This window comes from Ranitomeya imitator, chromosome 6, assembly GCF_032444005.1.
Source record: "Ranitomeya imitator isolate aRanImi1 chromosome 6, aRanImi1.pri, whole genome shotgun sequence".
NCBI lineage: Eukaryota > Metazoa > Chordata > Amphibia > Anura > Dendrobatidae > Ranitomeya > Ranitomeya imitator.
The window spans coordinates 77,291,488-77,308,022 of NC_091287.1; the positions used below are offsets into that span (position 1 = coordinate 77,291,488).

Consider the following 16,535-nt stretch of genomic DNA (forward strand, 5'->3'; position numbering starts at 1 on the left):
TCCATATCTCCCAATCATTTCTGTGGAAAGTGACTGCACTGTCGACAAAGCACAGGAGTCACTTTAATAGCAGGTGATGCTTCCAGCAATCCGAGCCTCCTGAGACCATCAACCTCCATAGAGGCAACCGATCTCGGTTTTGCACTTTTTTTTTTTTTTTTGTAATTCTGTTTATTGAATTTATAACAGTTAACAAGGCAAATGGACAGTAATAACAAATTCTCATAACCTTTGTCCCTCCCCATACCCTCCCCAAAAGCCTTTTCTCTGCGTGCACACAACATTCGAGATATGTTATGGAATTTGTGTGTGACCACCTATCCGCTGTAGTAAATACCATTGGGTGTTTTCAAATTGGGCTCTCAGCTTTTCCCTAGTCTCTAGAGCAGTGTTCCCCAACTCCGGTCCTCAAGAGCCACCAACAGGTCATGTTTTCAGGATTTCCTTAGTATTGCACAGGTGATGGAATTGTTGCCTGTCCATGTGATGCAATTATCACCTGTGCAATACTAAGAAAATCCTGAAAACATGACCTGTTGGTGGCTCTTGAGGACTGGAGTTGGGGACCCCTGCTCTAGAGGAAGAGACGGAATAAAAAGAGACCATGTAGTCAGGAATTTACCGGACATCTTTTCCTTATTGGTCAATGCATCCATCCACTCCATTCTGAATAGGAACATAATCTTAGTATGTATAACATAGAGTGGTGGGATCATTGGGCTCAATTATTGTTGCAATATGCTTTTCCTAGTTGCCAAAGCCCAAATCATAAGTGTTGCTTTGATATGTTTGGGCAATTTGTGATGAGCCTCTTCTAAGATGTTAAAAATGGCCCATTGTGGTGTAAGCGTGAAACTGATCCCACACAGTCTCTGCAGCTCATCATGGATGGTGCCCCGTAGCTCCTGAATCTTCGAACAACTCCATAGGTGGTGATATATATCAGTGTTACGTGTTTTGCATTTGGCATCATAGAAAAATTAGTTGGCGCACCACAATGATATCAAATAAATAAATATATATTGGGGGTGCAAAACAATGGCTCATACGCAGAACAGATAATAAACAAGAAAAGAAAAGCCACTATAATGTATGCACACCACCAAAAGTTATAATAAGTCACACAAGCTTTATTCGTAACATATAAAAACAATTAAAACCATACACACAAAACTCCCTCCATATACGTGTGCCCAACACACAATACTTCCATATAGTAGTGGAAAACATGCATTAAATATGGCAGATAATGAAATAGTATACACATATAAATAATTACTGGCAAAGCCGCCCTGTCCTGATCAGCAAAAGATATATCTGTCAATAGCAAAACCCTGTCAGGCTGCAGCTTACCCACAGCAAATAGTCCTCCTGGTATGTAATGAGTAGGGCACATGCAAATATGGCCAAATAATTACCTGTCCGGAGCATAAGAGGGGAACATGCTGCGGCAGCTAGAAGGTGATCCAGACAGAAGGCTCACAAAATATAGAGACCATATAGCAAGGACTGGGCAGCCAGCAAGTGAAGGGCAACGGAGGACAGGTGACAGCCGTGCGCCTTCTTCCTATTTGGGGTAATTATTTGGCCATATTTGCATGTGCCCTACTCATTACATACCAGGAGGACTATTTGCTGTGGGTAAGCTGCAGCCTGACAGGGTTTTGCTATTGACAGATATATCTTTTCCTGATCAGGACAGGGCGGCTTTGCCAGTAATTATTTGTGTATACTATTTCATTATCTGCCATATTTGATGCATGTTTTCCACTACTATATGGAAGTATTGTGTGTTGGGCACACGTATATGGAGGGAGTTTTGTGTGTATGGTTTTAATTGTTTTTATATGTTACCAATAAAGCTTGTGTGACTTATTATAACTTTTGGTGGTGTGCATACATTATAGTGGCTTTTCTTTTCTTGTTTATTATGTGTTTTGCATTTGGAACACAAGTAAATAGTAGAAGGAGACATCCTAGACTGCAAATAAGGTGTGATGTAGGCCCTATGTAAAATTAAAAGAGCCATGTAAGTGTAGCTACTATATGACAAAAATTTTCTTTGCGCTGTAGTAGCATTAAGGAGATCCTCTGCCCCTAAGCCTGGAAGGTCTTTTGACCATTTTGCTAATCCTGTAGTTTTTCCTTCCCATGACCATTTTTTGCGTAACACCGAGTAAATGCTACTTATAGAGGCCGGTTGAGATCTTGCATTTCTAATAAAGCCGTCCAGGTTGATCCTCCCCTCCCCCACCCCACCGGTCGGCAAGCACTTTTGTACTAAGTTGCGTGCCTGAAGGAATAGGAAAGGATTGTTACCAAATAATGGGAAATGCAGCGAGGCTGTTTCAAAAGAGAACACAGAAAAATTAAGGTCCAGCAGATCTATTACTTGCTTACATCCCTGAGCGGCCAAGTGTTTATAGAAGGATGGTGTAGTACCCCTCAAAAATCCAGGATCACCGAGAAATGGTTGGTATGGGGACAGACCAGCTCGTAGTTTACAAAGCCTTCTACAGCGTCTCCAAGTCAGTATCGTTTGCCACAACGACGGGTGTTCCTGTATCTCCGCCGGAAGCCCCTCTCCACTCAGATGCAACAATGCCGACAACGAGATATGTGGACAGATTTGTTGTTCCAGGCCAACATTAGCGAAATGAGATATACCCCTTATCCAATCAATGGCATATCTAAAGTTAGCTGCCAGGTCCTATGTCAGAGAAATTAATTCCGCCCTCTGCCCTCGTCGCCTGCAACTTTAGGTTTTGCACTTTTGATATCTTCAGGGATGTGCTGATGAGCACCTAATGACAGTTGCATTTGTTCTTCAATTATTGAACCCACAGCGTAGAGTTTACAAATAACATCTACTGCTACCAAATATGGGTCCATGTGACGGGGTCAACATCCGCAAGGTCTCTGTGAACCCACCCGGGGACAATGGCTGTAAAGCAATGCATAATATAGTGGTGCTGTATAAACGAGTATAAAAAAATATATAAATGTAACAAAAACTAAAAGCATTAAAAAAACTTTATAATTGCAATATAATCTGCTCCTGCTATATTTGAGTTAATATCCATCTTTTTTTTTCCTGAAACGTACAGGGTGTCATTTATTTGGCTAAAAATGATTGCACGACTCAAACGTACAAGAAATTCGTCACCATGCCGTCTACAGTATAAATTATGTTACATTTTATTTTAAAAATACAGAAATGAATTGTAGAAAAGGCTTTGCAGCTATGCATTCAGTAACGCCTCATGTTTCTCATCATAGGATCCTCGTCCTTTAATGTGTAACTTCAGTGCCTTCTCGCCCAGCATACCGTGCACCGTGACTACAGTCTCGTAGTATTTGTTTGTCCTATCAGGGTAAAATATAACAGTTGTCATATTATACAGTATACATTTACATAAAAAGCGCGTTGGAAATAAAGACCCCCATGTACATTACACCAATGTCGGATGAAACCACCAATATCTCTGGATGCAACTGACACTAATGCGGCCAACTGATTGTCATCTTCCCCGACAATCGGACATGTTCGATGAGCAAGGTAAAGCACTAGAATTGGGACATCTAATGTGATGCGCCAGTTCTGGGGCAGCTGCGGGCTTCTATTTTTTTGGCTGGATATGGGCCATTAACCATGGATCGTCCAAGCCTGATAACACATTGATGGTAAAAACGGACACACGGGACCATAAACTGATGACGCTTTTTTTTCCACGTGCGTGCTTAACCTTAGACATATGAGGCCTTAGGCAGGCTTCAGAAGGCAGCAATAAATATCTGCCTAGTAATGTAGATTGTGGACAGGACTGACTCCTTGTGCTTGTCCGCATTGTGGACAGGTGCTGGAGCTGCTGTTATACGCACTATTCTAGTGCCTGCGGCAATTTTTCCCAAATAGACCCCTGGTGTAAGTGAGGCCTGGAGTAAATCACAGGGACAATGCCGGCTTACCTTGCTGTGAAAGTCAGCAATAGCATCTCCTTACTGGATGAAGTGTGGCTGACGTGTGGATGCAGTATCCCACTGGTGGGGGAGATGGAAAATATATCTTGTCCACTGTTTCTTTCCCGTTTGTCTGGAAGTAAGAATAAAGGTTTTTTATTGTCTGTGTTATTATAGCACTCTACATCAAAATGGGTCAGGAGATTGAAGAAAAGAACTTTTTGTCTAGGGTCACGTGCATTTTTATTTTACTTCCCCATCACCACTACCACCCTATGAAAGCATACATCACACACTAACAATTGCACAGACCCGCTTTCACATCATTGTGGAAGTAAAATCCAAAAAGGCGATTTTAAAAATCATTAAATCACAATGAGTTGGCTAGAAGACAAATAATAAAATAAATAACAAACCCATGTGCTCCAGACCTTCACCTTCTACTTTTACTTTTAGTTGCAAAACTTAAATTTTAGCCTTTTTCTAATGGTATTCAATGTTAACAGTTCTCTGCATTAACTGGTACAATATTTACCCAGTAAAGCAGTCCAGAAACTTTTTGATCCACTTCTGTTCATCAGAAAAACTTCTTGTGTCCTTGTTTGCCCGACAAAGCAGGTCCCGAAATCCACAGTATCAGAGGAGAGCTGTAATACCGGCATGGTGAGGTACGCGCTCAAGGGGACTTGCTGCAGGATATAATTGTGGGGGGTCAGCAGAGGGCTGGATGTAACTGAATAATGTATTAGTGATCATATGAAAAGTCAATAGAAAAGTGACCTGAGAGCTGTTATTGCTGTACTCTATGATTAATTGATGGGTAAAGTGCAGCTTCTTCTCGCCATTCTCTGACTGAAGGATTTTAACACCGGGCAGCATCTGACCATCCGGCAGGTTCTGGTACGTCAGTAGTTCCAGGGTTGTGCAAAATGACACCTTGATCTATGCAAGGAAAGCATTCCTAGTGTTAATTTTTAGGATTTACCCATCTATAGAGAATATTACGTATGGTGGTCTGTATAGGAAGAACACATTATACTACTGCACGCCATCAGTTATTCTTATTTATGTAGCACTAACATATTCTGCAGCACTTTACAGACATCATCGCTGTCCAACTTATGACTCACAATCTACATTCCCTATCAGTATGTCTGGAGTGTGGGAAGAAACTGAAGAACGCGGAGGAAACCCACACAAACACAAGGAGAACATACAAACTCCTTGCAGATGTTTGCCATGGTGAAATTTGAACTACTGAGCCACTGTACTTTAAGGGTATGTACTTAGATCAGCCATGACCCCCATAGGATAGGGCATAACTTTCTGATCACTGGGGGTCTGACTGCTGGGGACCACGGATCAATACCAAGAAGGGGCTCTGAAGATCTTGCGATTTAGTAGCCAAATCAACTCCTTGAACTCTATATCTTGTTTCTCAAACCATTCCAAAAAATTATTTGCAGTATGAAATGATCCTGCTGAAAAAGACTGCTGCCGATAACTATACAGTCATCACGAAGGAGTGAACTTGTTCTTTAGGTAGCAGGTACATAGTAAGGCTCCATTCACACTAGCGTCGGAATCTCCCCGTCGCAATGCGTCGGGGAGAGATTCCGACGCTAGCGTTTGCTGCATTGCACAATGGGTGCAGCGGATGCATTTTTCCGGCGCATCCGCTGCCCCATTGTGAGGTGCGGGGAGGTGGGGGCGGAGTTCCGGCCGCGCATGCGCGGTCGGAAAAAGCGGTCCGTCAGGAGAAAAAAATGTTACATGTAGCGTTTTTTTCTCCCGACGGTCCGCAAAAGCACGACGCATCCGTCGCAAGACGGATGCGAAGTGTGGCAATCCGTCGCAAATGCGTCGTCAATAGAAGTCTATGGGGAAAAAACGCGTCCTGCAAGCACTTTTGCAGGATGCGTTTTTTCTGCAAAACGACGCATTGTGACGGATTAAAAAAAAACGCTAGTGTGAAAGTAGCCTAACATCCACATAAATGGCATATCTCAGTAGTTACTTTCATTCGCGGTGAGGCGCCCTCTGCTGGATGTCCTTCGAGCGTGGGAAAAAATCAGAAAGGTTCCCAGGCTCGAGTTCATATGAGGACAACCAGCAGAGGGCGCCTCGCCGTGAATGAAGGTAACTACAGGTCATTGACCTAGTTTCCATTCATTTGCTGGGGTTTTACAGTCAGGAGCATAGCTGCATTATAGCAAAGCTCCTGGCTGTAAAAAAAATAAACCCCTTCAGATGGATTTACATCGTGGGACGAGACAGATCCTCGGAAGGTATGGATATTGTTGGTTTATTATTTTTTCTTTGTCACAGAGCGAGGGTCTTCAGGTGGATTACCAGGATAACAAAATATTCAAACAACATGTGTTTTTATTTCATTAAAAGACTTTTTAATAATGTGTTTGTGTTTTTTTAAACATTTCAGACTATTGGATTAATAATGGATAGGTGTCATAATTGACGCCTCTACATTATTAATCTGGCTTAATGTCACCTTACAATAGCAAGGTGGCATTAACCCTTCATTACCCCATATCCCACCGCTACATGGGAATGGGAAGAGAGTGGCCAAGTGCCAGAATAGGCGCATCTTCCAGATGTGCCTTTTCTAGGGTGGCTGGGGGCAGATGTTTTTAGCCAGGAAAGGGCCAATAACCGTGGACCCTCTCTAGGCTATTAATATCTGCCCTCAGTCACTGGCTTTACTACTCTGGCGGAGAAAATTGCGCGGGAGCCCACGCCAATTTTTTCCGCCATTTAGCCCTTTAATAGAACGCCCAAATTTTGCACATACACACTACTGACATTAGTAGTGTGGAATATGCAAAAAAATGGGGTTATGACATGGTTTACTGTATGTAAACCATGTCTCATATCATGTCGGGTTTTGGAAGGAGATGGCTTAAAAGCCGGTAATTCAATGCCACACAAATGTCACAAAAACACTGAACTTTAGGAAGGCAAAGTTTGACCAGCTTAGAGATGCCCTTAATCTGGTAGACTGGGACAATATCCTCAGAAATAAGAATACAGATAATAAATGGAAAATGTTTAAGAACATCCTAAATAGGCAGTGTAAGCGGTTTATACCTTGTGGGAATAAAAGGACTAGAAATAGGAAAAACCCAATGTGGCTAAACAAAGAAATAAGACAGGCAATTAACAGTAAAAAGAAAGCATTTGCACTACTAAAGCAGGATGGCACCATTGAAGCTCTAAAAAACTATAGGGAGAAAAATACTTTATCTAAAAAACTAATTAAAGCTGCTAAAAAGGAAACAGAGAAGCACATTGCTAAGGAGAGTAAAACTAATCCCAAACTGTTCTGCAACTATATCAATAGTAAAAGAATAAAAACTGAAAATGTAGGCCCCTTAAAAAATAGTGAGGAAAGAATGGTTGTAGGTGACAAGGAAAAAGCTAACATATTAAACACCTTCTTCTCCACGGTATTCACGGTGGAAAATGAAATGCTAGGTGAAATCCCAAGAAACAATGAAAACCCTATATTAAGGGTCACAAATCTAACCCAAGAAGAGGTGCAAAACCGGCTAAATAAGATTAAAATAGATAAATCTCCGGGTCCGGATGGCATACACCCACGAGTACTAAGAGAACTAAGTAATGTAATAGATAAACCATTATTTCTTATTTTTAGGGACTCTATAGCGACAGGGTCTGTTCCACAGGATTGGCGCATAGCAAATGTGGTGCCAATATTCAAAAAGGGCTCTAAAAGTGAACCTGGAAATTATAGGCCAGTAAGTCTAACCTCTATTGTTGGTAAAATATTTGAAGGGTTTCTGAAGGAAGTTATTCTGGATTATCTCAATGAGAATAACTGTTTAACTCCATATCAGCATGGGTTTATGAGAAATCGCTCCTGTCAAACCAATCTAATCAGTTTTTATGAAGAGGTAAGCTATAGGCTGGACCACGGTGAGTCATTGGACGTGGCATATCTCGATTTTTCCAAAGCGTTTGACACCGTGCCGCACAAGAGGTTGGTACACAAAATGAGAATGCTTGGTCTGGGGGAAAATGTGTGTAAATGGGTTAGTAACTGGCTTAGTGATAGAAAGCAGAGGGTAGTTATAAATGGTATAGTCTCTAACTGGGTCGCTGTGACCAATGGGGTACCGAAGGGGTCGGTATTGGGACCTGTTCTCTTCAACATATTCATTAGTGATCTGGTAGAAGGTTTACACAGTAAAATATCGATATTTGTAGATGATACAAAACTATGTAAAGCAGTTAATACAAGAGAAGATAGTATTCTGCTACAGATGGATCTGGATAAGTTGGAAACTTGGGCTGAAAGGTGGCAGATGAGGTTTAACAATGATAAATGTAAGGTTATACACATGGGAAGAAGGAATCAATATCACCATTACACACTGAACGGGAAACCACTGGGTAAATCTGACAGGGAGAAGGACTTGGGCATCCTAGTTAATGATAAACTTACCTGGAGCAGCCAGTGCCAGGCAGCAGCTGCCAAGGCAAACAGGATCATGGGGTGCATTAAAAGAGGTCTGGATACACATGATGAGAGCATTATACTGCCTCTGTACAAATCCCTAGTTAGACCGCACATGGAGTACTGTGTCCAGTTTTGGGCACCGGTGCTCAGGAAGGATATAATGGAACTAGAGAGAGTACAAAGGAGGGCAACCAAATTAATAAAGGGGATGGGAGAACTACAATACCCAGATAGATTAGCGAAATTAGGATTATTTAGTCTAGAAAAAAGACGACTGAGGGGCGATCTAATAACCATGTATAAGTATATAAGGGGACAATACAAATATCTCGCTGAGGATCTGTTTATACCAAGGAAGGTGACGGGCACAAGGGGGCATTCTTTGCGTCTGGAGGAGAGAAGGTTTTTCCACCAACATAGAAGAGGATTCTTTACTGTTAGGGCGGTGAGAATCTGGAATTGCTTGCCTGAGGAGGTGGTGATGGCGAACTCAGTCGAGGGGTTCAAGAGAGGCCTGGATGTCTTCCTGGAGCAGAACAATATTGTATCATACAATTATTAGGTTCTGTAGAAGGACGTAGATCTGGGGATTTATTATGATGGAATATAGGCTGAACTGGATGGACAAATGTCTTTTTTCGGCCTTACTAACTATGTTACTATGTAATGCCGGCTTTTGCTATCTCGCGCTGGATGAAATATTAATATATATGTGTCTCACTAACATACAGTATATATATATATATATAGACAGTACATATGTTTTTAATATTTTTTGAGCACATGGATCCCTTGTATATCCGTATGTCGGTTTTGCATGCCTGCGAGAAAATCTCGCAGTACGGATGCCATACGGATTACATACGGAGGATGCCATGCGCAAAATACGCTGACACACCCTGCCTACGGAAGAGATACGGACCACTATTTTGGGGACTTTTCTGCGTATTACGGCCGTAAATTACGGACCGTATTTTTATACGCTGAGTGTGATGCCGGCCTCACAGTACTTTGGCAATGATGATATAGAGATGTCAGGGAAGATAAAGGGATGAGGATAAGGTACAAGATGAAGGATCCTCTCTCCAGCTCTGATGCACGTTTCTGCCAAAATGGCACTGACCAGAAAGAAAGGATGTGAGTAATGAGTGAGTGTGCTCGATACTCAAGTTTTCTCGAGCATACTCGGGTGATCTCCCGAGTATTTGGGCGTTCTCGGAAATTTAGTTTGTGTCGACACAGCTGCTGGACAGCCTGAATACATGTGGGGATTCCCTAACAAACAGGCAACCCCCACATGTGTTTAGGTTGTCTTAACAGCAGCAAATCATGCAGCTGCAGGGACACAAACATAATCTACTAGCACTCACAAATACTCGGAGAACACCCGAGCGTGCTCGGAAATCGCAAGTAACGACCACACTCGCTCATCACTAGATGTGAGGAAAGCCAATACTAGGATAGAGATAGAGAGGTGTAATGGGAAATTACAGCTGCAATACATGAGAACATAAAATAACAATGAACCGTAGATGGCGGCAGAGGACAAGCATAATAATACAATTCAGCCATTCTTGGTATGACCTAGTAATATCTGTAAGCCCTGGAGAGGATGGCTGGACAGCACACCGTGACTCGTGGATCCAGTGTCCACATGCTGTAAAGGAAAACCTGATTCATCGGACTGAGCCACCACCTGCCACAGCTCTGAGCCAGAACACCCAAGCTACATATTAAGCTTTAAGAACTGATCACTTGCCATCTAGCATATCCCAGCCATTGGCAGGATAAATCACCTGTTTTAATGTTACGGCTATTAGTACATCTTATCACATTGCTGGTGTAGTGTATCTCCAGGTAACCAGCAATCTATCAGATTGTATCCTACCAATGTGTTCTGTTGTGGGTGCAGCACGATCTGCTCCTCCCGGTCACTCTGGGAAGTTTTGAGGCTTTTATTTGGCTCAACAGCAGAGAATGTGAAGGGTTTTGAGATCAGCAATCGAAAATACAGCGGCGTCTCTGTGCAATTGATCAGTTTTACATTTCGAGTTGTTAAAAATTCTGTCAAAATCTGAAAAGAAAATGATCACAGTATTAACGATACAGACTTGATAGTTCTAGATTATAACAGATGTTTTCCCATCTCTGAAAGGGATGGTTTTGACCATTTTTTTCCTAATTACCTGACTGCATGAAATATGAGGGTGAAGTATGGACACAGGGATTTTAGGACACGACTACACAAGCAGCACTGTACCCCTATCATTTTCAGGACTCGTGGGGTCCCAGTTGGATAAAGTAGTAACATATTCTAGTTAGATGCCATCTCTTATTGGATTAGAAAAGCTTGTTGGACTTGTCCACCACCAAAACAAACCCCTTTGACCCTAACATAGGGTGTTCATTCGCCTTCTAGTTTACCCAGTGGCCAAATTTTGAGCTTCTCTACAGGCCGTAACCCCTCAAGATCTGACAAGTTGTTTTCTTCACAACTGGGAATTCCCATTGAGATCTATATGAAGCTTATCAAAAAATGTGACATTTGGAATAGAGTCTGATTCAATATCCGTGCCAACAACTCAGTATAGACATACCCTAAGGGCTTGTTTTCACTTGCGAGGAACACGTCCGTGTCTCGCATGTGGAAACGAAGCTCTGGTGCCGGCACTGTGGAGCGGAGCGTGCGGCTCCATGTGTTGCTATGCGGCCGCACGCTCCGCTCCATAGTGCCGGCGCCAGAGCTTCGTTTCCACATGCGAGACACGGACGTGTTCCTCGCAAGTGAAAACAAGCCCTAATTTATAGCTAGTTTAAGGCCGGCGTCACACTTGCGAGTTTTACGGACGTAAGAGCGCAGAATCTACGTCCGTAAAACTCGCAAAAAATACGGCACAATTATTCTCTATGCCCCTGCTCCTATTTGCCGTATTTTACTGATCAGTATTATACGGCTTTCTACGGCCGTACAAAATCGCAGCATGCTGCGTTTGTCACCGTACTGCGCAAGAAATACGCCAATGAAAGTCTATGGAAGCGTGAAAAATACGGATTACACACGGACAAGCAGTGTGACTTGCGAGAAATACGCAGCGCTGTTAGAGAGAAAAGCCGGCAATTCAGTGCGGTGTACAGTAAAATCACACTGACAGCTTACAGTCCAATAGGTAGAATAAATGTGTACACATAGAATAGGTATATATATATATATATATATATGTCAGTGAGACACATATATGTATATATATTAATATTTATTCCAGCGCTATACAGCTTGAAAGCCGGTAATTCAATTACCGGCTTTTTCTTTCTCCTTCCTAAAACCCGACATGATTTGAGACATGGTTTACATACAGTAAACCATGTCTTCTCTCCATTTTTTTTGCAGATTCCACACTACTAATGTCAGTAGTGTGTATCTGCAAAATTTGGCCGTTCTAGCTCTTAAAATAAAGGGTTAAATGGCGGAAAAAATTGGCGTGGGCTCCCGCGCAATTTTCTCCGCCAGAGTAGTAAAGCCAGTGACTGAGGGCAGATATTAATAGCCTGGAGAGGGTCCACGGTTATTGGCCCCCCCCGGCTAAAAATATCTGCCCCCAGCCACCCCAGAAAAGGCACATCTGGAAGATGCGCCTATTCTGGCACTTGGCCACTCTCTTCCCATTCCCGTGTAGCGGTGGGATATGGGGTAATGAAGGGTTAATGCCACCTTGCTATTGTAAGGTGACATTAAGCCTAATTAATAATGGAGAGGCGTCAATTATGACACCTATCCATTATTAATCCAATTGAAAGAAAGGGTTAAATAAAACACAAACACATTATTTAAAGGGAACCTGTCACCCCGTTTTTTGAGATTGAGCTATAAATACTGTTAAATAGGGCCTGCGCTGTGTGTTCCTATAGTGTATGTAGTGTACCCCGATTCCCCATGTATGCTGAGAAATAACTTACCAAAGTCGCCGTTTTCGCCTGTCAATCAGGCTGGTCAGGTCGGGAGGGCGTGGTGACATCGCTGGTTCTTCCTCAGCTTTACGTTGGTGGCGTAGTGGTGAACAAGCAGCGCGCGATCTGCGCTGTCATCCCTTTCGTCGGTGGGGGCGGCCATCTTCCTGGGGCCGCGCGTGCGCAGATCGAGTTTGCATCTCGGCTTTGGGAAAATGGCCGCCGCGATCTCTAATGCGCACGCGCGGCATCCCGCGGCCATTTTCCTGAAGCCCCGTGCAGCAGAGCACTCGATCTGCGCACGCGCGGCCCCAGGAAGATGGCCGCCCCCACCGACGAAAGGGATGACAGCGCAGATCGCGCGCTGCTTGTTCACCACTACGCCACTACGCCACCAATGTAAAGCTGAGGAAGAACCAGCGATGTCACCACTCCCTCCCGACCTGACCAGCCTGATTGACAGGCGAAAACGGCGACTTTGGTAAGTTATTTCTCAGCATACATGGGGAATCGGGGTACACTACATACACTATAGGAACACACAGCGCAGGCCCTATTTAACAGTATTTATAGCTCAATCTCAAAAAACGGGGTGACAGGTTCCCTTTAAAATTATTTTAATGAAATAAAAACAATGGTTGTTGCAGTATTTTGCAGAAAGCTCCCTGGCTTTCTAGATAATTTCCCACGATCTATGAACAGCCAGCAGAGGGCGCCTCACCGCAAATGAAGCTAAATATAGATCATTGATCTATTTTTAGCCTCATTCCCTGGGGTTTTGCAGCGAGGAGCAGCCTGCATTAGCACAGCTCCTTGCTGCAAAATGTTTTAACCCCTTCAGAAGGATTTACATCGTTGGACGTTACAGATCTGCGGAGGGTAAGTATATTGTTGGTTTATTATGTTTTTTTACTCACAGAACGAGGGTCTTCAGTGACTGGATTGGGCGTTGAATAAAATACTGCAACAACCATTGTTTTTATTTCATTAAAATAATTTTACATAATGTGTTTGTGTTTTATTTAACCCTTCACTACAATTGGATTAATAATGGATAGGTGTCATAATTGACGCCTCTCCATTATTAATTAGGCTTAATGTCACCTTACAATAGCAAGGTGGCATTAACCCTTCATTACCCCATATCCCACCGCTACACGGGAATGGGAAGAGAGTGGCCAAGTGCCAGAATAGGCGCATCTTCCAGATGTGCCTGTTCTGGGGTGGCTGGGGGCAGATATTTTTAGCCAGGGGGGGGCCAATAACCGTGGACCCTCTCCAGGCTATTAATATCTGCCCTCAGTCACTGGCTTTACTACTCTGGCGGAGAAAATTGCGCGGGAGCCCACGCCAATTTTTTCCGCCATTTAACCCTTTATTTTAAGAGCTAGAACGGCCAAATTTTGCAGATACACACTACTGACATTAGTAGTGTGGAATCTGCAAAAAAAATGGAGAGAAGACATGGTTTACTGTATGTAAACCATGTCTCAAATCATGTCGGGTTTTAGGAAGGAGAAAGAAAAAGCCGGTAATTGAATTACCGGCTTTCAAGCTGTATAGCGCTGGAATAAATATTAATATATATACATATATGTGTCTCACTGACATATATATATATATATATATATATATATACCTATTCTGTGTGTACACATTTATTCTACCTATTCTACTGTAAGCTGTCAGTGTGATTTTACTGTACACCGCACTGAATTACCGGCTTTTCTCTCTAATATATGTGTCTACTGACATATATATATATATATATATATATAAATAGACAGTATATATATATATTTTCTTTTCTTTTTGGGACACATGGATCACTTCTATAGCGGTATGTTGGTTTTGCTAGCCTGCGAGAAAACCACGCAGTACGGATGCCATACGGATTACATACGGAGGATGCCATGCGCAAAAAACGCTGACACACCCTGCCTACGGAGGAGCTACGGACCACTTTTTTCGGGACTTTTCAGCGTATTACGGCCGTAATATACGGACCGTATTGTTTTACGCTGTGTGTGACGCCGGCCTTAGGCTCAATGCCCTTTTCTGTAGGAAATAATTACATTTTAAAAATGTCCGAATGCAAAAAAATTCCAAACAAAATGCATAAAATGTTGCCAACCCCCCAAAACAATGTCTGATAAAAGCCTCAAGGATGTCCTATCTCCCCGTCTGTCAGGTGATCTGTTCCTGTTCTTACTAAAAACCTTTGCAATGAAAATTACAGTATAAAATGAGATACTGACAGGTGAAGATTTCCTATCAGGAATGAGGTCACTCGCTACAGGATAAAACACTAATCCTTCTTCATCCTCATCTTCGTATTCCACAGTAAGCCTACAGAGATAAAGAGAAGACCTTAAAGTACTGACCACTTCTACAAACGAATGTATTTTACCTAGATTCTAAAATGAACAGCATTCTGAAAGGAAATTACCGTATAGATAAACATTTTTCTTACAAATTAATTCTTCTATCACAATTGTTTTCTTTTGCTGTGACCATGGCCGTATGAGGGCTTGTTAGTGGTGCCTTTTTGATTTACTGAATAAGTCTACGTGTGTAAGTGTCTCCGCTACGTATGAAACCTGTCACCCCACTGACGTCTGAAAGAGACCTTATATCTTTACACTTAAGTTTGCAACGTCTACAAGTTAAATTTAATTATAAAAAAAGCCATAATACATTATCCCCAATGTTTTTACAGCTGTTTCCTAAAAAAAATTCCTGCAATAGGGAAGTGGTTTTGGAGTTGTGTTCTATAATGTTGCTGTCTGCCCAGAAAGTGGGCAGCTCAATCCCATTACTTACAGAGCAGGCTTCACAAATGCCTGCAGCTCCATTCTCATCGCCTCTACCCCATACCCATGGAGACGTTTCACCTTTCCAGGTATCTGTTTTGTAGACTGGAAGAAAAAGAAAAAGGTTTAGAGCCGAGTAAAAAAAAAAAAAAGAAAAAAAAAGCTTCACTACTAGTGATGACGAGCGAATGTGCTCGGATAGGGTATTATTGAGTGTTTAACGTGCGTGAAAAATATGTTTGAGTCTCCGCAGCTGCATGTCTCGCGGCTGTTCAACAGCTACAACACACCGCCGCGGGGACTAAAACATATTTTTCGAGCACACAGAAGACACTTGTATAGCACACAAGCATGCTCAGATAACATCTTATCCAAGCACGTTCGCTCATCACTATTCACTACAAAAGGTTTTTATATAGAAGAGGACATTTTGTTACCATGTCATCCAGACTCAGGAAGCCCAGGGCGTATCCGCTGCATTCTAACTTATTGGTGATCTCGGACAACATCAGTGGAGTGAAGGACACATGTATAGTGCTGTGTCCTCCGGCAGGAACAATCTACGAGAAAGAAATCGCATTAGTCTGCAGCTACTGTACATTTACAATGAAAAAAAAAACTGAGAGCAGAAGAAGTGAACCACAATAGATCGTTCCATGCACATAGGCTGCCATTGTTTTCGGTTCAGTCTACACAGGGCAATGTGCTACTGAGAAGGATACAAAACATCACCCGATGAACGAGCGATCTTCTTATTAGTCGGGTGATCAACAGCTTGTTTACACTACAAGGTTATCAGGAAATGCACCGTAAACTCTGGGGGCAGTTTTGAGCAAAAAAAGCCTCTGGTTTGACTTACGGTTTGCCTCGGAGTGATGCAGTATGGGTAATCAGAGGCGACTCCCTCGTGGCTTCTCAGAATGACAGAAATTAATTTTTCTTCTGCTGTAATATCGCTCCCTGGTCCATTCAGGTCATTGCTCGAGTCTTCCTCGGTGCGTTCAGTCTGGTCCAATATCTCTAGTTTCTGAAGAGACCACAGACATCAGCATGGATCAAAGTGAAATCCAATCATTTCATACAGAACATAATACTAACAGGTGTGACATGCTCAGCAGGGGGCCACATTATGGTTATTTGGGGGATTCCTGCATAACATAGAATCAGATGGGGCATGCCACAATAAATGGTGGCATAGTAGTTTCCATAGGGAGGGGAGAAGAGAGGACTAGAATGTGGAATACAAGATAACCTTTATTTGTGCATTTTAAAATAATATGATTAAAATCAAAATAGCCGCAGTGGTAATGAGACAGACT

At 42.5% G+C, this 16,535-nt stretch overlaps 1 protein-coding gene across 1 annotated transcript in view; it reads right to left on the minus strand.

The window, feature by feature from the left end:
- Positions 1–3,182: 3,182 nt before the first annotated feature.
- The window catches only part of DLEC1 (DLEC1 cilia and flagella associated protein), a 76,907-nt gene continuing 63,554 nt past the window's right edge, over positions 3,183–16,535 (minus strand). The window contains exons 30-38 of the mRNA XM_069729800.1: positions 16,076–16,243; positions 15,654–15,776; positions 15,227–15,321; positions 14,662–14,752; positions 10,347–10,532; positions 4,741–4,902; positions 4,496–4,649; positions 3,970–4,093; positions 3,183–3,366 (exon numbers count right to left, since the gene is read on the minus strand). Coding sequence (XP_069585901.1) covers positions 3,243–3,366; positions 3,970–4,093; positions 4,496–4,649; positions 4,741–4,902; positions 10,347–10,532; positions 14,662–14,752; positions 15,227–15,321; positions 15,654–15,776; positions 16,076–16,243 — 1,227 coding nt within the window. The 3' untranslated portion in view covers positions 3,183–3,242. The remainder of the gene's footprint in view (positions 3,367–3,969; positions 4,094–4,495; positions 4,650–4,740; positions 4,903–10,346; positions 10,533–14,661; positions 14,753–15,226; positions 15,322–15,653; positions 15,777–16,075; positions 16,244–16,535) is intronic.